At 32.5% G+C, this 22,236-nt stretch overlaps 2 protein-coding genes across 2 annotated transcripts; both read right to left on the minus strand.

Annotated features, from left to right (window-relative positions):
• Positions 1-4,088: 4,088 nt before the first annotated feature.
• LOC121126334 (targeting protein for Xklp2 homolog) lies at positions 4,089-10,386 on the minus strand. The gene is made up of 7 exons (XM_040721663.2): positions 10,210-10,386; positions 9,840-10,154; positions 8,206-8,501; positions 7,743-8,152; positions 6,303-6,816; positions 5,893-6,150; positions 4,089-4,424 (listed from the first exon to the last, which is right to left on the minus strand). The coding sequence occupies exons 1-7, from the start codon at positions 10,298-10,300 to the stop codon at positions 4,260-4,262; spliced, it is 2,049 nt and encodes a 682-aa protein (XP_040577597.1). The 5' UTR covers positions 10,301-10,386; the 3' UTR covers positions 4,089-4,259.
• Positions 10,387-13,744: 3,358 nt separating this feature from the next.
• On the minus strand, positions 13,745-20,990 carry LOC121125950 (TLC domain-containing protein 3A). Its single transcript, XM_040721220.2, has 3 exons — positions 19,857-20,990; positions 19,379-19,780; positions 13,745-15,559 (listed from the first exon to the last, which is right to left on the minus strand). The coding sequence occupies exons 1-3, from the start codon at positions 19,973-19,975 to the stop codon at positions 15,169-15,171; spliced, it is 912 nt and encodes a 303-aa protein (XP_040577154.1). The 5' UTR covers positions 19,976-20,990; the 3' UTR covers positions 13,745-15,168.
• Between the last annotated feature and the right edge of the window lie 1,246 nt (positions 20,991-22,236).

Raw genomic sequence — 22,236 nt, forward strand, 5'->3', positions numbered from 1 at the left:
GTTTTCGTAATTTATTCAAAATTTAAAAAGTTATAGGCAAAAAAAGAAATCGGTGAAAATTGCAATTTCGTTTTTTCCGGTGCCAAAAAATGAACTTCATAATAAAATATTTGATTAGTAAATAAAATAAAGTTTGTAGACATATGTCTATAAATTCGTTTGCATATGAATTTGACTCATAAAAGTTGATATTTAACTGAAATATCTGGGTTTTTTTTCGATTAATTTTTCAATTTTTTTTTTCTTATTTGTAAAAAAAGAAATGCCACAAAATGTTACATTTTGCAACTGAAAATTTTCACTCCGGCTGCTGACTTACGTAGTAGTTTCAATTTGCGAAGCATTCTACTATATAATTTTTGCAATATTTGCAAGAAGGAACCAGTTATTGAGGGATATTTTTTCGACAACATTATTCTTCATAACTTTTTGTTTTTGTAAGTATGAAAAAAATAATGATAGTTTTATGTTCCTCTTTACAATGCGAATAAATGCTATCTGCAACTTTTTTTGCAGAATTAGAAAAAAGTTTTTTTGTTATTTTCTTCGGGAATTTCGATTCGGCGATTTTGCGACAAAAATAATCATTTAGACTATTTTTATTGGGTCGACCAACATTAGATCAAATGGTCTTTAACTGCCTTCAGTCCTTAACTGAGTTTTATATATTTACCCCAGCTTACCCTAAGAATTAAGATATGTATAAACTAGAAATGTAGTGCTCGAGTCCGGACTTGTGTCTTTTTTAATGGACCCGGGACGGATATTAATGACTCGAACTTGACTTGGACCATATGGACTCCACTTTTGTACTGTTATAAACATAATATATGTACCCAGGCTGCAAAAACAATATTAAGCTAGAAACATACAAAAAATAAATATTTAGTGACAAACTAAGCTTTCAGAGTAGTTCCCTCAACACAAATCTTACCGCTACGCACTTTTGAACAACTCATGATACAATTCAAATGTATGAGGGACTAATTTACGGTTATTTTCAAGGTTAATACAAATACAAGGTTAGACCATCATGCAATCCGGATTGATAGAATTTTCAATTAGATGTATCGTACTGATTGCGGGGCAAGACAGAGAGATTTTGACAAAACAAGTAATCAATCATATTCTATGACGTCACTATTAAAAAGCATGCGGAAGTCAAACATCAGTCGTACCCGCATTATGGACGGTATAACCCAAGATTAGGGCATCATGTAGTAGGGCTTGCTAGAATTTTCAATTTGATGTGTTGACAATTCAGTATTGTAGCGACAGCTGGGCAACGCAGCCCGATTTTGACAAAACACACAACCAATCGTATTCTTTGATGTCGCTAATGATATAATTTTCAATGAGATGTATCGTACTGACTACGGGGTAAGAGAGATAGATTTTGACAAAACACACAACCAGTCGTATTTTATGACGTCATTATTAAACAGCGTGCTGTAAGTCAAACATGAGTCGTACATGCACTATGATATAACCTTGGATTTTCCAGCAACCTTGGTTATTTTCAAGGTTATACCAGTCCATCATGTAAACGGGCTTGCTAGAATTTTCAATTTGATGTACCGCATCGACTGCTGGGCGAGACGGACAAATTTTGACGTCAAAGATTATAACAGCGCAAGGAATACTCAAACTACTGAAAAGGAAAGAAAAATATTAAGCTCACACACAAGATTATTTGTATAACTTTCGATATTCATTAAACATTCGTCTTTTTTACATTAGTTTAAAAAAAGTTTATATTTCTTATGTAATGATCAAAATATACAAATGAAGTAAAATAATCTGTTAGGTCGAATGAATTTTGTCAATGAGCCTTTTGCTGTATAAAGGATGGCAAATATTTTATCATTTGTAAGCAACAGAAAATTCTTCATCTCAACGTTGAAAATTTTCATATGTTATCCAATATTTCCCAAAATATTGGATAATATGCAGGGTAAATACTCGATTGCTGTAAACTATCATAATAGCATCAACTAAAAATAAAGTGCTTCTCACTTCCACATAAGCTTTTTTTATTGATGAACATTAAGTATTAGATTTCTAGCTAATTATTTTATTTTAAGGGCATATAAGATATATATTTTTAGAGAGATGTGCAGACCTAGCAAGTTTTTGGATATTGATTGTGCTATACATCCGACAATATAAAATATTATTCCTTACTGTTGTTAAAGATCCTCTAGAGAAGGTTATATATCGGGGAGATTTCTCCATAATTTCCTCAATTCGCATATCAAATTGTTCTAACTTTCAGGTATACGATTTTAGATGTGATCTCCTTTTTTCAGCTATATATGTATATAGATGGACTTGAACGACGTGAATGGAGTCAAATAAGAAAATGATTTATGTTTAAGTAGTATCCTTTGGATATTTGTTAAATACAAAGTTTGTCACTGCAGTATAACAGAGTAAATTTACTAATTTCCTATTGTTAGTATAGATATCACAGATTGATAAGACAATGAATAATTCACTTGTTGTTTTTTTTTGGTTTTTTTGCACTAACATTTTAGAGGCAGAAGTCTTAAATTGATGTATATACTATGCAAACTATTTCTTGATTTCTACGGGCAACTCATGTTATTTTAAATTATAAAACCATTCTAGAAGTTTGATTTTGAGAACTGACATATGTAATGTTATATCAAAGCAACAGGAAGGAGCATAGATGAATATTTTCTACCTGTAAATGGTTTGAAGAGATGATACGTTTGATCCATTATGAGCAAATGCTTGGAAGATTACACCAGGTTCATTTCTGCTGAGTTGAAGAAATTAAGAAGTTGTAAACAAATGTTTGCTTCTCTGTGCACGGAGCCCATAAAAGCTCCAATATTGATGGATCCAGTGACAGGAGTTAATTTTAGTATCTGAATTTATACAGTGGCATACTAAGCTCTTATTTAGTTCGATGTTGTTTTACAGAAGATCCTGAAGGAGAATTCTTCTTCCACCTCCAGGCAAGCTGCTATATCTAGCCCTTTCGTATCTGAATGTATGAATTACACTATTGTAACTTTTAAGACACAAGAACCCCAAGAGCAATGATTCCGAAGAGAGTTTGGCATAGATATCTATAATCTTGTGCTGACAAAACAGTCTCTTCCATAAACATTGCATATTCTAGAGCTTTTAAACATTCATTTGGTGCTAGTTGATGTATGTGTTGCCCTTGGAGGTTGTGATGAGAGGTACTATACTGTACTATATTACAGGATTTATCAACTGATTCAGTGATAAAACCTCCCTTTAAATAAAGACATACCCCTGCTTGCATCCAGGACTATAACACTAGTATACACCGATAAATGATTAATAAAGTGAACACTCAGATAAACTCAACGAATTAATTAACTATTGTGAAAGACGTCTTCTTTGATCCACGTTTTTCTTCGTTAAGATGGCCGTTGTGTGTGGGAAAAAAACGAGCGCGATTTTATGATGCACTTTCAGTTGTATCAGTGTTCCTTGAACAACAGCTGCACTCTAACAGTATATACCCTTTGACGTCACTATTAAAAAGGTGGTGGAAGTCGTACATCAGTCGAAAAATGGTTATTTATGACTTATAGTTATGGTATAACATTGGTTAATTCTAAATTGTTACTTTCAAGTGCATTTCCTGTACAAAGTAACAAATTTGTATAAAACCTTTTATGTACGTCGTCAAGTCTAGCTATTTATTGATTTGTATTCGTGATTTTTTCTTAAAAAAGAGTTCCATTAATTAACAGAATTAACATAAATAAGTATGCAGTGGAATTAGTAGTATTGAGCCAATCTCGACTCATCATTACACCCCTAATTGTAATTATATTCAATTTCATGTATATATATTTATTTTAGTATACATTTTTAATCAATTTACATCGAAGAATGGAAATATAATTCTTCATCCACAACTTGTTAAATAATAATAAACTAAAGAGAAGAATGAGCACACGACGCATCAACCATTTTTCCCTTTCTATATTTAGTTTTTTCTTTACATAAATCCCCTCTTTACTAATACTACTCGTAAACAATGCAACTCTATCTGACCAATTACAGGAACATTAAAAAAATTAAGAATTATGATCATGTTTATTTCAATCAAATAGAAAAAGTCATGAAATATTATCAAAGTTAGTCAAAATATAATATTAAAGTTACTTAATAATCATTAGTGAATAAATGTATTTTTCTACAAAATGGGTATAATAATATGGAAACGGAAACACTTGACAGTAGTAGCTTCATTTCTTTAAAACGAAATTTGGACTTTTTGGTTGTGTCATTGGTTTATCTGAAGGGTGAATGACAATTGGGGGGTAGTTACGAATGGGATTGCTTTTATGAACAGCTTCCTTTCTTAGTCTACGAATTTCTTCTTCTTCCTCCATTTTTTTCTGATCTTCTCTCTAAATATAAAAATAAAGTTAGTCACTTTTTCAATGAACAAGATATAACACATGGGCTGAAAAGTCCCAGGCTTAACAAAAATCAAAATTCCCTTTTATTATTATTATTTTTATTCGCTATATGGAGCAGAGTACCAATAACCCTTTTCAAGCCATTGCTTAGCTTGAACAATATTTTTGCCGTTAAGAAACTGCAAAATTAAAGCAAGAGATTGTTCTTGATCCAATGTCTTGGAAATAACAAAATTAGCGTCAACCTTGGCTAGTGTTGGATTGGTCAAAAAAACAAAACATGAGAAGACCGCAGTCCTATCAGTCCGGTCCTAATAAAATTTGCCAGTCCTAGGACCGATCCTTATCAGTATTTTATGGAAAATACAACAGCTGAAATTACATATTTATTACGTCATTAGAGTCGTCAAAGTTTCATCATAATTATTGATAAAAACCGGTGTTGGTAATCTGATGAATGAATTTTCTTTTCCTGATGATTGAATATTAGTGTGTCCTCATACAATACTAACCCAGAGGATTTGATGCAGTTATAATTATAAGTTCTTATTGACTCACAGTAGAATTGAGGATCTACTTGGGAGCAATTCTTTCCAATGGCCTTGTTGATTTCCTTCTCCCCCTTTGTCACAGCTGTTCTAATTAAACGTAATAACAGCTGAGCTGATCTCCTCAATAACATTCTTCAAATTGTCAGGGTTACCATGTTGATTTTCGGTTTGTCTTTTTTAGTATGCCCATACTACATTGATGATTTTCATCATTGATCATAATTTATAACTTCTTTTAAAGAGACAAGTAGTATTGTGCCAGTCCTTATTTCCGACTCAAGATCCTTCCAGTTCAGCTTTGTCCTAAAAACCTATAAAGTTCGGACATAGATGACGTCACTCAACTTTAATTTTTTCTATAATCAATCAATTCTAGTAGAGAAAGTCAGAAGGACCGACGGTCCTCAGACTTGACTGACCAAATAAACAAGGACTGACACGACAATAGAGACAAGATGCCTTAAGTTAAAAGTAGGAGGTGTGTGACTAGAACATATTATTATACTTTCTAGCTATCATTCATTAGTTTCTTAGTTCTTATATTCTTCAATCCTAGTTAGGAATGAAGAAAATTAAATATATAGCTAGGACCGTAGGGCTGAAAGACCCATGCATCGGTCCTTATGACCGTTGAATGGTAAGAAAGATCGGACTGATTAAAAAAAAACACTGAAAAGAAGCAGGGGGCTGACTCGATGATCAGTTCTAGAACCGATCCAACACTACACTAGGCACAATAACTCAAAACCTAAACAACAGAGTGTCATGAAATTTTGAAAACTGTCTTTTCAAGGTTGATACACACGGAAATGAGGTGAATTTAAAAAAAAAAAAAAGCGCCATCTATGTATGTGTGAAGCCCGGGACTTTTCATCCCATGCATAGAGATATTGTCTTCAACTTACCAATCGCTTCAATTCTAAGATTTCAACTTCTTTCTCTTTTATATGCAATTCAAAAACTTCTCGATCCTGAGCTCGACGATCAGTATGTAGTTCGAAATTAGAAATTTCAACAAGAGGTTTGTTAGAAGGAGCAGGAACAAAAGGCATACCAAGTTTTGCAGGTTTTGCCTTAAACTTAGTAGCTTCCTTTTGCTTCCTAGATTCCTGCTCCAGATTTTCTTCCCACTTTTTTAACCGAGCCTCAACTCTTTTTTCGATCTAAAAAAAAGCAGAAAATAAGTATGATTCAATATATTGAAAGCATAATCACACTTACATCTAAATTAAAGGGTTCAATTCTAGTAGGCATAATATGTTCTTTCATCGGAAGATTAATGGGTTTGTCGAAATTTGGAAAAGGATGTGCTTTAAATTCCCTCTCTTTTTTCTCGCTCCAATATTTCGTGTATTTTATCTTTTTTCTTCAATTCCGTGAGGGATATTTTTTCGTCAAAGGAAAAGGGTTGTACAGTGGTGGCCTTTTTAGGCTGGGGTGGTAATGATGTGGGAACGCCAAAGTGAGGAGCGGGACGAGCTTTGAAGGCAGCACATTCAGAGGACACTGAGTTTACACTTTCAGTCGAGTCCGAGTTTTTATTTATCTGTTCTTTTGATTTGACTCTCCCTTTTGTAGCAAAATTTGGTGATAAAGGCTTGACTGAAGGAGTTATTTTCTTCTCAGGAACACCAAGAGGGTGTTGGAAAATGTTCTTGGGCACTGGATTTGCTTTGAATGCTTCACAATGTACTTCCTCAGGCTCTACCTTTTTTTGACGAGACTCAGTCAAATTAAAAGGCTGAGGCTTAGTCCCCGGACGAATCTCCATTTCAGGATATTTACTCGGTTTTATACCTTCTCCAACACCACGTGCCTTGAATTGATGTCTGGAATGAAATCAGATACATTTTTTTTTTTACATAGATCATGGATTATTAAAAGAAACATCTGGATAAACTATTCACTTTTAAAATCTATTAACACCGTTACTGTTTTGATTCAATGGGTTATTTTATTTTATTATTTAAGTTTAAAATGAATTACTTAATGTAAAGTAATCTATAGATTAAAAAATGAGGTTCATCAAGAGACGCTCTTCTATAATAAAAGCGAAATATGATGAACTACAAAAGAAATTACAACTTAATTACTTGTTATGGTCCATGGATAATCCCTTCAAAAATGTATTCCTTCGATGGCATTTAATAAAAAGTCCTTCCCCCATACTCACTAATAAATGAGATATGGGAGTAGAAGTTAGATTTGAAAGGAATAGAAGGAAATTCTATACAAAAATCAGCTATTTCTTCGACAAAATTGAATTTTGACACACAAAATATGAAATTTTGCAACAAAATCTTTCACTTTTCCAGTTTCTTTGATTAATTAACTAAATCAAAAATGAGATTTTTCAATTGATGATGGGATAATTAAGTTCCTGTATCCCCGTTCATGATTCATCCCCTTTAAAAAGAAATCAATTCTCCTCTCTTTTGCAAAAATCTATTAAAGAGGTTGCGTTTCTAGAGTATATCCAGTTATAAAGTAATCTATGCTACAGGGGCTGGATCCCCACCACCCAAATTGAGGAATTCTTGTTTTAAACTATAAAATTAAATATTTGAAATTTTTTGAAAAAAAAAAAAAAAAAAATTTGAGACTAGCTGTAGATTTTTGAAAAAAAAACTTAATCTTTAAAAAAATTTAATTTTGGGATTTTTTTCCAGAAAATAATCCAAAAACCTAGCCCCCAAAAAAAAAAAAATAATAATATATATAATCCTGCAGACGCCCATGATCTACCACCACTCACTTTTTCATTTCCTTTAATTCATTCTCAAGAATCTCTTCAGATGACATGACATGGTTTTGACGACTACGACACTTAGTCATCAGTTGAGGAGACCTTGCTTGTGTAATTCGAAAGGCAACAGAACCAGGGCTGATGGAGCGACTTCTAATTTTAGGAGCTGGGATTCGTCCATTGCTGGGTATAGATCTGAATCTTTCTGGAGTGCATCGTTGCATATTCATTATGGCTTCTGCTGTGGAAACATACTTTATCGACTGAGCTCTTTCTTTACTCAGTCCTCGTTCTTTACTCAGCCCTCTTTCTTTACTCAGACCTCTTTCTTTACTCAGACCTCTAGATATCATAGAAGGTCCACAAGAGAGATTACGTGCATGCTTGGACCTTTGGACTGTCCTTCCCCTTACGGATTCCTATGCACGAGAATGAAAAATGAAATGTGAGTACTTTTTGGATGTGCACCCACCTTGATATTTGTTGGGTTGTTAATTGAAACAGGTCCAGAAATGGTGGCTTTTAATGGACCTTTGGCAGGACGAGTGCTTGTGGTCCCTACTTCTTTTCCTGATTGTTTCTTAAGAAGGGGTCTGTAACGATGTGCCATAGGGAGAGGCTGAGCATCCTTCTTGCATGGATGTGGAAATCCAGGTGAGAGGCGCACGCAAGAACTTCCAGCCTTGGCAGGAGTGATTAGAGACAATTGAGCAGACAAATGTGGGACTCGCTTCCTTAACAACAGTTTCGGCGAACTCGTCACATTTTCTGAATTAATGCAAAAAATATAGGTCTAAACTAGACGTGGACTGATATATCGGATAGAAATCGGACAAAATATATAATATTTGCATCGAACGGGAGAAAATTCTAAGAAATTTAGATATTTGCTCCGACATGATGCGAAAAAAGGAGGGAATAGCGAATTAAATTAATTGTTATAAGTCTGTATGAAAATAATTGATATATTACATATTCTCATGGCTAAGTATATATGTATGTATCTTCTCATCTAGTGATCTCTTTATCACTGAAAAGCTACTAATAAATATTAAATTTTGATTTTAATGAAATATTGTATTCTTAACGATACAAAACAAAAGGTTGTTTTCACGTAATCTTGGGGCTTATGAAGTTTATGTTGTCAAATTTCCAATCATTTTATATTAAAATCCATCAAATGGCTTTAATAATAATAAAAATTAACGGCTGCATTGAGTACTATATGATGACATCAAAAAACATTGATATTTGAATATAATCTAAGAAATATAAACTAAACATCCCTAAAGATGGCTAGATTTGTACAATTGTTATGATTATTTTTGAAAAAATATTGTATAATAAAACTAGGCAATAGAGGAATAGATTTACTATATACAAGAGATATTTGTTGGCATCCTGAATACAAAATAAGACGAATATCTAATAGGTATAGAATAGTGCGTTTCCATAAGTTTTATAACATTTTTGTCATTAATATTGAGGAAAGTAGTCAACTATTCGACGTCAAAATGGAAGGATAATCAGGGGAAAAATCCATCTATTTAATTATATATCAGACTTCCAAAATGTATTAAAATATCTTATTACATCGTTATGGAATCTTATATCCACATTGTAGACAGTCAATTGACCATGACAATGGAAGGAATAAGGTTTTTTTTTCCTTATGATCCTACTTCTTCGTTCCTAATCGATCAAAACAAATCAAATTTGTACAAATCTAGGCATTTTTAGTACATATTTTTTTGATGATATTCAAACATCCATGTTTCCCATTGGCATTCAGCAGTATTCATATAGCCATTGAATAAAGTTTGATCAAGATGTATTCGAACTACAAATATCAAACTATGATCCCCCAAAGTGGCGTTTACTACAATTATGCTACAATTTATGACGTCTGTGAAAAGGATCTATAGAATAGATACTCGAACAGAGTTTGAGAACCACCGCCTCATAAGTAATGAAATATGAATTTCTCGGGTAACGGAACCAAGTAATTATGACAAACAAAAGAAATGCTTTGTGCGGGAAACGTGGGAGTACTTTTTGAATGATATAAGAGCCCATGTCTTTTATTAAAAGACTCGCGCCACTCACCAATGGTTTTGCTCACAGCTTTACGCAGGGCTTTCCGTTCCGGAGTGGAATCCGCTTGTAGTTTGGCGACCTCCTTGAGCATCTCCATGCTGATGGCACCTCTCTTGGAGTTGTTGGCGCCGTTGCTCTCGTTGCTGCCACTATTTGCTGTAGCAGACGCGGACGTATTGGACTTGTCCCAAGACTTACGGATATTCGAATAGACCTTTTTGCTATTCTGTTTCTCTATATTTTCTTTATCGGCTCCTTCAAGCGCTGCTTGTGAGAGGATTTGCTTCTTGGCCTCTTCTTTTACGAGTCTCTCATGATCCACATCTGAAAACACGCGCAATATATTTAAATGAGTAATGAAGGTCCTAAATAAACTTACCAAAGTATCTATCGACGGAAGAATCGTTCTCACAAAGACTTGCCTCGAAGTCAACGTATTTTGGGGCGTTATATTCATAGGCTTCATCCATTTTCCCACTCAACACCAAACAGTAACCACAATTTCAACTGTTCGTTCGGAATTTGAATTTACCCTTCCTTTTTTTTATCACTCTCTCTCTCTTTTCTTTTGTCGCTCCTTCTTCTTTTTGATTGGATCATGTAGTTTCAAATCCACGAATCAAGGGGAAAAAGCTATAAATAATAATGAAATGGGGTGTATTTTTTAGCTCGCCCGTTTTTTTTTTTTTTTTGGAATTGGTAATCCATCTGAAGAAGAAATTTTCTTTTACTCAGCTGTTATTATTATTAAATTATGATTTAACATCCTTTTCTACTACATATATTCAATTATATTGCAATCCTGATTGAATATGACGGTGTCCTCATAAAAGATCTCAGGATTGGCTGCAGAGTTATAATTGCAAGTCCTAACTGGAGTCAGAGTATAATTAAGGATCGACATCAGAGTCATTCTTGCCAATGTTTGGCCTTGTTTATTTCCTTTCTCCTCTCCAACTCGTCACAGCTGTTTGTAGCTAATCTAATAAAATATCATGACAGCTTAGCTACTCTCCTCTCAAACATTCTTCAAATTGTTAGGGTTATCATGTTGATTTTTGGTTTCTTTTTTCTAACATTCGCAAAATACAAAGGATTTTTACCACTAGCTATAAACAATCTAGGTAAAAGATCAAACAGCAAAAAATGTTATAAAAGAAATAGACTTTTTTGTTACCTGAATTTAGAAAAGTACTCCCTGCCTGAATAAATGTTTTTTTACTTGCCAAAGATGTCATCGTTATTCTTTTTTTAACCACACTACGCCATCACGACGTGAAAGGAGTCCCAATGTAAAGTAGCATAGTCAAAGATTAAGGAAGAACTTGTTAGAAAATATATCTGACATTAGACGAGACTACAAGTAGACCCAGACATTACTTATTTTGCCATAGATCTGGAAAATGAGGACTCGGACTTGATCTGAACACTGAAAAAGTGGACACAAATACAGATCTGAATATTAGATTTATTAGATCTTAACTCTTTTCTTTTTTTATATTTTGTAATTACTATTTAGAATGGGTAATACCTCGTGCATGGAAAAAGTCAGGAGAATCTCCATCATCAAAGCTTGCCGCTGGACACTCTTTCAAAAATGCCATCAGGATTGATCTGGGTTGCTTGTCGAGAGTCAGATCCTCAAAACATCCGCTAACAGAGCAGAATCAGCAAATGTTCAATTCTTATTAACTAAATGAAGTGCAGAGCTGGTTACGTGAGGGTTTTTTTTTGGACGAGAAAATTTTCAGCATTGACGCCAACCGTAGAAACGATAAATGGATCTGTTTGGACCCTGATTAGTATCCGACTTGGGTTATTGTTCTGGTGGTCATCAGCACGGAAGGAAAAGTTATGCCCCCCCCCCCTCTTCCAAAAGGGTCAGTAGGTGACCAAGGTGGTCTGCAAAGACGTGGCCATCCCATGGATGAATGAAATCACTGATTGAAAGCCATCTACATTCCAGCAAGACTCAGAACCTGCCCATAAGGCCAAAATTGCCCTAGGTTATTAGGACAAAATGTGCCGGATTTTTGGCCTCCATTCTATTGGCCAGCCAACAGCCCGGACCTCAATTCATGTGATTTTTACTTGTGTGGCAGAGTGGAGAAGATCACCTGCAAGAATAATCATGCCTCAATTGCGGCCTTTAAGGCTTCTATCGTCAATACAATAAAGGACCTGGATCGGTACGAATTAGCTAGGGCATGCAAGGCATTCAGGCACCGTGTAGAGATCATTATCGAGAACGAAGGCTTTCATTATGAATAATCATTTTAAATTTAATGTGGCTTTCAAAAGTATACAAATTATCCTTTCTATCTCTTATACAAGTCTCATAATTAGCCGTTAAAGTTATTCGTGATTTACCTTGTCCACCCTGTACATTTAAGATGTGCGAACAAATTTTTCTATAATATAGATCTTATATGCTAAAAATGAATAACGTTATTTGTATACTGTTGATTTATTGATTGCACTACTGTTTTTATTCATACCATTGAGATTGATTTGAAGTGCTCGGCGTAGTAATCAATCGTTTTCGATCACCAGAATTAAGAAACAAAATTTTTACTTCAAAGACTAGAGTGTTAGTATTTTCGAAGTAACAAGGACAGAGCTTTTCAATTCTGCTCAGACCATGAGCGAGACAAGTGAGATACATCATCATAGGAAAATGTTACTTAAAGTCTGCTTTTATACAATAATATATACCATCGTCCATCTAAAATGAAAACCTTTAGTCTCTCGCCGCAGAAATTGGAACACAAAACGTTGTCAAGACTGTTAACTTCAACACTTGTATTAGTTCTATTGTCAGCCTTCTTAAGATCTTCCAATATATTAAATAAGGTCAACCTATTAACACTGCAATCATGGATCGTAGTTTGTTTAAGACAAGAAGATTATTCATTTCCTACAAGTTCTTTCTTAATCTTTGACAACACTACTTAACTTTGGGACTCCATCGACTTTGTAATGACGTAGCGAGAAGGAGTGAATTTGCCAGTATTAAGTTCCATGAATTTTACAAGATTTGGATGACTATCAATTCAATATGGAGTGGAACATTGTAGGAGACATGCATCTTATTCATATACGATATACAATTAATATTTATATATACAAATTATATAATGAAATATAATTGTTATATTTATTTGATCTTGTTACAAGCCTAATATTTTATTAAAACAACTTAGAATTATTCTTTAGAAGAATAAGTAATATTGGAATTATAGGTACAACATGTCTTAGAATAAATAAAATTAAAAAAATTAGCGGCCTATAATATACGCATTGTATTTCATACAAACGGAAATAATTTTTTATTTTAAATTACAATAAGGAAGACTTTAATCATTAAAATTAATTAATTTTGATTTTTAAATTGGACATCCTTTTTATTTAATTTTTAATCAAACTTCGGTAATATCCATCACAATTATACATTTAAATAATTTGGATATTGAGGATGACGATGGAATTGTTCTCTAGCGTCCTATACAATATTGAATCCGATTCTTGGAAATATTTTGTAATTGAGAAGACGGAGCATAACCTTGAAGATTTGCTGCAGAGTTATAATTGTAAGTCCTTGTTGGATTCAGAGTAGAATTGGGGATCGACATCGGAGTAATTCTAACAAATGTCATTGCTTATTTCCTTTTCTCCTTCCTCCCTTGTCACAACAGATTGTAGCTGATCTAATGAAACGTCATGAGCCTTATTCTTTCTCTCCTTGATAACATTCTTCAAATTTTCAGGGTTACCATGTTGATTTTCGGTTTTTTTTAAACATGCCCATTCCAAAAGGAATTTTCATCACTATTTCTTTCTCTACGGCTAGGACTTACAACCCTAGACTGTAGCAATAAAAATATATAAAGAAGTTGACTAGATAAACTCCGCAATAGGTTTATGTATATATATTATATATTAAAATATTCATGTGCATTTTAATATCCATAATAACTAATTAATAAACAAAGAAAATAAAAATAATAAGCGAATAAAGTAGGAGAGCTACGTGAAATGTTTTAAATATCGTAATATTATTATGTTGAAGTTATATAGGTAATCGTTTGGATAAATGGTAGGTTTAATATAATTTATATGTAATATATTTGAGATTAAGAAAGTTATTATTCATAATGATGACTTACTTAAAATAAGTAGGTAGTGTGTTTACTATATAAAAATTTAAAATATAATAATAATTCATCAATATATAAGCTATCACAAAATAACTTATTTCATTATGGTGTATAATATATATTCTAGTAGATTTATGTAGTCATTTGGTAGGGATTGAAGCGTGATTAAGGGACTTGAAACAAAAAACAATAGAAGATATATACGTTTAAAATTAAAAAAATAGATTCGATGACTGCATCCAGCAATACAAAAATCCATTGTCAACAAAAAGGAAAGGATAATTAATGAAAGAGAACATGCAGTTAGTTCTCTTTTGGTTGTGGGTTGTATAATTGATATAATAAAATTTTCAAATAAAGTTAACCATTTAGATTTGGGGATTATGGGTGTGTGTGGTTGATTACACTAAGAGTCCAATGAGATGTGGTAAGTGACGATTCATATATATATGTTGTGTACAAGTTGCAACTAAAAAAAATGGGATGAATAATTTAAAATGAGGGATTTACAGTTGTTCTTGGGATGAGGATAGCGCAATAATTGAATATTCCATGGACGATCGACATATTAATTGTGTAATTTTTGACTATTTTAATACAAATGACTCAAATATAAATATTCTGTGGTTCCAATGCCCCGAGATATATTATTTATAAATAGTGTTGTGTGGGCCCTTATTTGTTCAGTCGAGTCTAACAACGGTCCTATTGGTCTTTGGGAGTGGTCCTTTGAAACTGTCAGTACTAGAACTGATTAAACGAAGAAATATTGTTGAGTGTCTTCATCAAGGACTAACCTATATAGGTTTTTAAAACTGATATGCAGGACTGAACAAAAAGGGGCTGCAGTCTACAGTTCCAAATAAAGACGGACATAACACTACTTATAAATACATACATACCATGTAATTTTAACAGATCAAAACGAAATGGTAATAGCATCAATTAATAGTTGATAATTAGAATGACTAATGTAGTAATTAAATAATGCATTTTAAGACTAAGAAATTACAACTTATACAAGTTGCAACTTGTACACACACATATATATATATATGCAATGGTAATAATACAAATATCACTTTTCATCATTGAATTAATGACCCGCTTTTGATACACAAGTTGTTAAGACAGACAGAAATATATTACGAATAATTACATATAATTATAATAACTTGTAATTAGACTTTTTCCTTTGGTGTTAAAATCCTGGTAATGACTTTATAAGATCCCCTCAGCATAAGAGAGAACCAGTAGAGTTGTGGTAAGAAAAGTAAAAGCATGGACGAGTTACAAAACAGAGGCACTTTTCCAGTAAATATAAGCTGAGATAGAGTGAGTCCACACTGATTGGCATAAAGCTGATACATATAAGGGAAAACTAGGATGCGGCATATAAAGAAAACGATGTTCATTAGAAGGCCGTTGACGAGGTATAGAATAGAGGATTTGAGTCCAAGATGATAGAGAATAGCTCTTAGACTCACGAATGGAGTGGATGCCTCCATACAAAATCCTAATGCAATAAGACAATCTCCTAAGCTCTGACGGTATGACATGAAGATGGGAAACCTGGATTATAAAAAACATCATTAATACATTCATCAAAAGCATTTAAAATATCGAATATTTGTGCACATCAAGGAAAAAGTCCCAATTTATGTTGTTGGTTTTTTTTCATATATAAGGTGAGGATTTTAAATCCGGAACAAATTACAGACCTCAATATCTTGGTAACCCACAAATCTATGTTTATGAAAGGATGTTCCTCAGATTTAATTGTACCCTTCGAATTTTTTAATCAAAATATGTATTTTGTATAACTATAAAACACATTAAATGGTTGTTTTCTGTTGGAAAAATGATAGAATCATGCCCCAAAATTTCAAAGCATACACCAACAAAATCTCACTATGTAATGAATTCAAACTAGAAAAGACTCATGGATTGACGAACAAGCATAATATGTGGCATGAGCATAATTCAATCATTATTTCAATAGACAACAAATATTTAATGCATTTCATATTAATAAATATTACGAATTTTAACCAAAAATAAACAATAACGACGTATAAATCTCATTTATTTAAACATATTAAGGCAAAATATCCTTGAGGGAAAATTAGGACTTCTTTGTGGGCTTCAATTCTCGAGGCAGTGCCCACTATGGACAATGAGTTCCTCATCAAAGCCTGTGCCAGGTTTAGAGCCAGGTTGAAGGTGTTTGGTTTGAGTGATTGACTTCCCTATGGACCCTTACATGTAATAGCAAAGATTATTAAATTGCTGAATTAATTTTCTAAAATAATTTGTGATATACATTTTCCTTGAATTTTCCGGAAATACGTTTGTACTAGATGTAGATTGTATAAGCAAATTGTACAAATTAAAACCAACAAAATATGATGAACCATTTTAAATGAAGAATCTACAGTACTGTTTGGGATGAGGATAGCGCAATAATTGAATATTCCATGGATGATTGATATATTAATGATGTAATTTTTGACTACTTTAATACAAACGACTCAAATATAAGTATTCTGTGACACATTATTAAGTTCAAATGCTCACAGTTATATTATTCATCAATACATAATAACCATGTAATTTTAAGGAATCAAAATGAAATGATAATATCAATGTATAGTTGATAATTACAATTACAAAATATTGTACTTAAATCATTCATTTCAAGGTAAAGAAATTACAACTTGTACACTAATTATACTTGTATCTCAATTATTCATAGACATATTTGAGTTAATTATAAGCTCTGGTATTCAAACTACTGAGATGAGTTGAGATTTCCGAGATTTTTTTCTATAGTTTAGAAACTTTATTTGATTTAAGAGACTTATATTGTCTCCGATATGTTCCTTTTCAGTAATAAAATGGGTCATCAATTTCTCATTCTTTTATTGTGACGATCAATTTTGGTATATCCAAAGGACTGATGGAAATTGACGGATATTTCTCAATGAAAAAATCAAATGTTATCCACTCTCAATGTTGAGAAAAATTATTCAAAGCTTGCTTTTGCTTTGACGGGCCACAAATGTCGTATGTATTTTTGTACATACATGCTATTATTATAGGCCCCCAAAAAAGGGGCTAGCGACGCCACTGATTAATTTTGACTACTTTAAGAGTGGAATTTGTGGTACACCCCAAGGGACGATGATTCCTTGAAGAATAAAAATGTACTCAATTTTTGATGATGTAAGAGTTTTCATAAAACAAAGTCAAAAAATAAAACAAAGCAATATTATGCACAAAGTCAATGGTAGTAAATTATACATTTATCTGTATTGAGTATTGAGCTTTCCCTTAGAAATAATTTCCATGAATTGTTTTACAGGCCTCTGTGTCATACATATGAATATACTTTAATGTACGCACAATGTTTTAAAACATTAATTATAAATATAAAAGAAAATGTATCAAAAATGGGCAAAGAAAAGCAAGGGTACAAATTAAAATTCCTTAGGTAAAGATAGCAACAGAAACAGGATATTATTAATTTTTGAATGTAAATATATAGCCCAGTCAACACAAAGCAAGCTAGAACGATATTTCTCATAATTTATATAATTATTCAACGACGAATCATCGTTCATTTCTATCAACAAATGATTCTTATTCACCCTTTGTAGTCAAAAAAATTGATCATATCAGTGGCGTCGCTACCCCTTTTCGGGGGCCTATAATTGGCTCCATTATGTTTATGAAATATTAGCCTGTATGTATATATGAAGAACAAAAATACATATTACATTTGTGGTCTGTCAACAAAAAAGCAAGCTTGAATGCTTTTTCTCAACATTAAGACTTCAACGAGGAATCTTCGTCAAATTCGAGCAGCCCTTTGGGAATGCCACAAATTACACACTTAAAGTAGCCGAAAGTGATCTTTACAATAAATAAAAATGAGAAATTGACAGATTTTATGGCTGAAAGGGACCATATTGGAGGCAATATAAGTCTCCTTAATCAAATAAAGGTTCTAAACTATAGATAAAATTCTTGGGTATCGCAACTTATCCAAGTAATTTGAATACCAGACTCTATAATTGACTCTTTATATGTCTATGTAGCATTCGGCTGTATGTATATTTTGTGTACAAGTTGCGATGTCTGTACAAGTTGCGATGTCTGTACGAGTTGCAACTTGTACAAGCACATTATACAATTTGCAATTTATTCGTCTTAAAATGTATTATTTAATTACAACATTAGTAATTCTAATTACCAAACAATATTAATTGATACTATCATTTCATTTTCATCGATTAAAATTACATGGTTATTATGTATTGATGAATAATATAACTGTGAGCATTTGAACTTAATAATCTGTCGCAGAATACTTATATTTGAGTCATTTGTATTAAGATAGTCAAAAATTACATCATCAATATATCAATCATCCATGGAATATTCCATTATTGAGCTTTCCTCATCCCAAGAACTATAAATCCTTCATTTAAAATAATTTATCACATTTTTTGGTTGCGCCTGTACAACTTGTACAAAATCGCAACTCGTACACAACTTATATATAAAATAACCCTATTGATATAAATAACTATATTACGGTGTTGATATTTTTTGGGGCTTAGCCTCCCCCCTCCAAATGATGAAATTTAGCAAAACGCCCCTGATCTTCACAATAAAAGAATAATAAATTGATGGATATTATATGAAAGGAGACATCTCGGGGCAATATAAGTTTCTTAAATAAAATAAAAGTTTTAAAATATAGCTTAAATTATAATGTATCCCAACTCATCCCAGTAATTTGAATAGTATGGCTATAATTGACTCAAATATGTCAACGAAATATAAGTCTGTATGTGTATATGTAATTAAAAAAATGGATATTTCTCCTTAATTTAATATTGTTTTTATGTTAACGCACCACATATGTGTTTTACATTTTGTAACATATTTGAAATTTGTATGTCTCGTAAGATCCTATTGAATTAGGACACGTCCAAGCATTTTAATTCTAACCAACTATGCGTTGATGTTATCATTTTATCCATTTGACTTGATGAAATATAATGCACTATATTATATTATATTGTAGTTTTTATGAGAGATGTCAAAAAGGACGCCCATAATATTTACGTATCGCAAATATTTTCTTCAATTAAACTGTTTCATTTTGGGTTTTTTTGTTGCAGCTTTTACATACATGACAAATATATTTGCCATGTAAAAAAAAAATATATATACTTGTACGAATTCTTGAAACTGTTGAAGACATACAATTGGCATTGCTATATATTTTGTAGATCATGTGAGAAGCCATTGAGTCTCTCTAGACAAAAATGCAAAAACACCTCTAAGACGTATGAATATGTAATTAAATAATTAATTTACCCGAAAAAGGGTATGAGTAGATGATGCATAATCATGATTTTCCGAGCCCTGAAGAATTTCAGCCAATGAGGCATGCTGTTTTCACCCGTTTTAAAGTGAATGATGATTGAAGGCAAACATGAAAATAAGTTCAATCGACTTGAAACAACTTTTTCCTCCTCAGATGTTTTAACTCCCTGAGACGAAGCACTATAGACGAGATACATGGAATAGATGTCATAGAGGAAATAAGAGAGTCCAAAGCACATATAATGTCGAACAATGGGATGGACTTCTGTCATAACAGCATCCCCACAATTTCTGAGAACGCTGAGTCCAACACTGACGCTGAGAAGAGCAAACACTGCTGACACAAGTTTGTTGCATATATCCAAAACATCTCCTGGTGGAAGGGAGCGGTGTCTTTAAAATGGAAAGGGTTAAATATTAGTCATTATATATGCTGCTTTAGGGGCGGGAAGAGCACAAAGATACAAACCTAAAGACATAGTTAGTCAAACGGACGGAGAGGTGAAAAAAGGAGGGGAAGAATATTATTCCAAAGATGGCTTCCAAACTTCCGACGAGAAAGGTTGGAGATGTGGAAAGTATCCCCATATTAGTCGTCTCTGTCTTTCTCACTCAGGGATTTCCTCTTGTTTTTATAATTTATTTTATCAATTATATAAAACAAATATTTGTTAAATTGTTCACGGTCTATTATTTATTTTATTTGTCAACAGGGAGGACCATCATGACTTGAAGGAATTTCCCATCGTCCACTGTCAGAGTCATGATAATCTATCATGGAGGAAGCGTGATGACGTCCTTAGACGATGTATGACCGCTACAGACTAGAACTCGACTCCAATGGCAATAATAATAATTATTATTACCTTTAGGCTTTAAATTTCTTTCTTTAATTTTCAGCAGTGGCGATTTAAACAGTAGTAGCAAAGAGTAGAACTTCCTACTCTCATTTTATGGACTCTCACTCCCTCTTTTTGCTTCACTCCCTCACTCTCTCATATATATGCTAATAGAGTTTGTATTGTAAATCGTAAGTATTTTCGGTATGTTAAAATAAAAGAAAGTGAAAATGAATATGGTAGCCCTGACAATTAATAATTAATATGCTTAATTAAAATTGCTTGAATGAAATAAACTATAAGTAATCCCACTCCGCAATGATATGAGCAGAAATGATCCTTCGATCCTGAATTATACTCAGAGTACAATAAGGACTTATATTTATAACTTTTTATGGTTAATCTCTGCCATTCATGAGCACACAAGCTCGTGATTACACTTTATACTTCAATGTTCCCTCCTCGAGAATGAAAGAAGAATGATAACAGCTTTATAAATTAAAAAAAAAAAAAAATAGATTGTTCTGCTAGCCAACAACAGCAAAAGTCGCACGCAAAAAAATGCTAAGGATTTACAATATCCTTCTCTTTTTCAGCTTTACAAATAATATATATTTCTACAGCTCTTCTAATCGCTAATAAAGATATCAATGTACTGCACTGCCGTAATTTCGCCTTTCATACTATGTTATTTTGTTTTAGTAACTGTATTGTCGGACGTCGACACTCTTATCTATCTACAACAGTCGTATTATAAGCTTACTACGACACAGAGCTTTCCCTTAAATTTCCATCAGGTGTCCTCCCTTGAGCTGCTTCTACTATTACTACAAGAACCCTTAATTTTATTATGGTAAACTTAAAGGGACGTACTTATACACGGAATATAAAGGCACAAATGAATACCAACTATTCATATTGCTTACATAATCTTCCGTGTTACCCACATGAAATACACCATATATATATATATATTATTAAGGTTAATGAAACTTATTGGTTATAAATTGTAATATATTATATTGAGTGTTTTCATTGAGGTCATAAATTGCATCATAATAGAAGGCAACGCCATCTTGGGGGCTCATCGTTGATATTTTTATTACATAAAATGAACAAATTTCCATGAATATTTATCAAATGGCTGTAAGAATCAAAAATACTTAATACTTGCATTGAATATGACTTAATGACTGGGATATTTGAATATTATCAATGTAATATGTACTGAAAATCCCTAAATTAGGTAAATTTGTAGAAACAATATTATGTTTTGGATCGATTGGGGAGGATAAAAGTAGAGTCATTAGAGAAAAATATCTTATTCTTTCCATTATAATATTTAATTTTTATCTACAGTTTGGAAATAAGATTGTATAACGATGTATTAATATATTTTTATTACATATTTGTGTCATATATTTAATAAAACGAGGGAATAGATAGAATATATTTTGGATAGAGGATAAAGGTTTCAGTCCATTTATTTATTGGTCCAATTTTGACATCCAATAGCTCACTATTTTTCTTAATATTAATGAAAAAGAGTTTTCATTGTTATACAACTTGGTCGTTTAAGCCCCCAAAATGGCCTAGATCAACAGTGCTGACGTCACATGAAAATGCTCTATACCTAAATAATAGTGGATATCATATACATTAAGTAATGCCCTTATCTAAACAAACATTTATTTAGCTAAGGGCCCAATATATGATCTAAAAAGAAATTGCTTTTAGTGTTACATATTATGACTGCATCAGAAACAGTAGGAATTATATAAATACAGGCTTATATACAATATAATATATAATACTTCCTTATTTGCCTGGCTTTCTTTTTGTACGTTCCTTTGATATTGATTTATTAGATTTTTAGTAATAATAATAGTACAAAATACTTTAATTAAGTACGTAACTAATATGATATTAGGAAGTCGTCGAAGGGATTTTAAGTTAAAGGATTCAAAGAGGGGAGATGCAGGATTATTTAAAGCCGACGTCATTTAATTA

This window comes from Lepeophtheirus salmonis, chromosome 11 (assembly GCF_016086655.4).
Source record: "Lepeophtheirus salmonis chromosome 11, UVic_Lsal_1.4, whole genome shotgun sequence".
In the NCBI taxonomy this organism is placed as follows: Eukaryota; Metazoa; Arthropoda; class Copepoda; order Siphonostomatoida; family Caligidae; genus Lepeophtheirus; species Lepeophtheirus salmonis.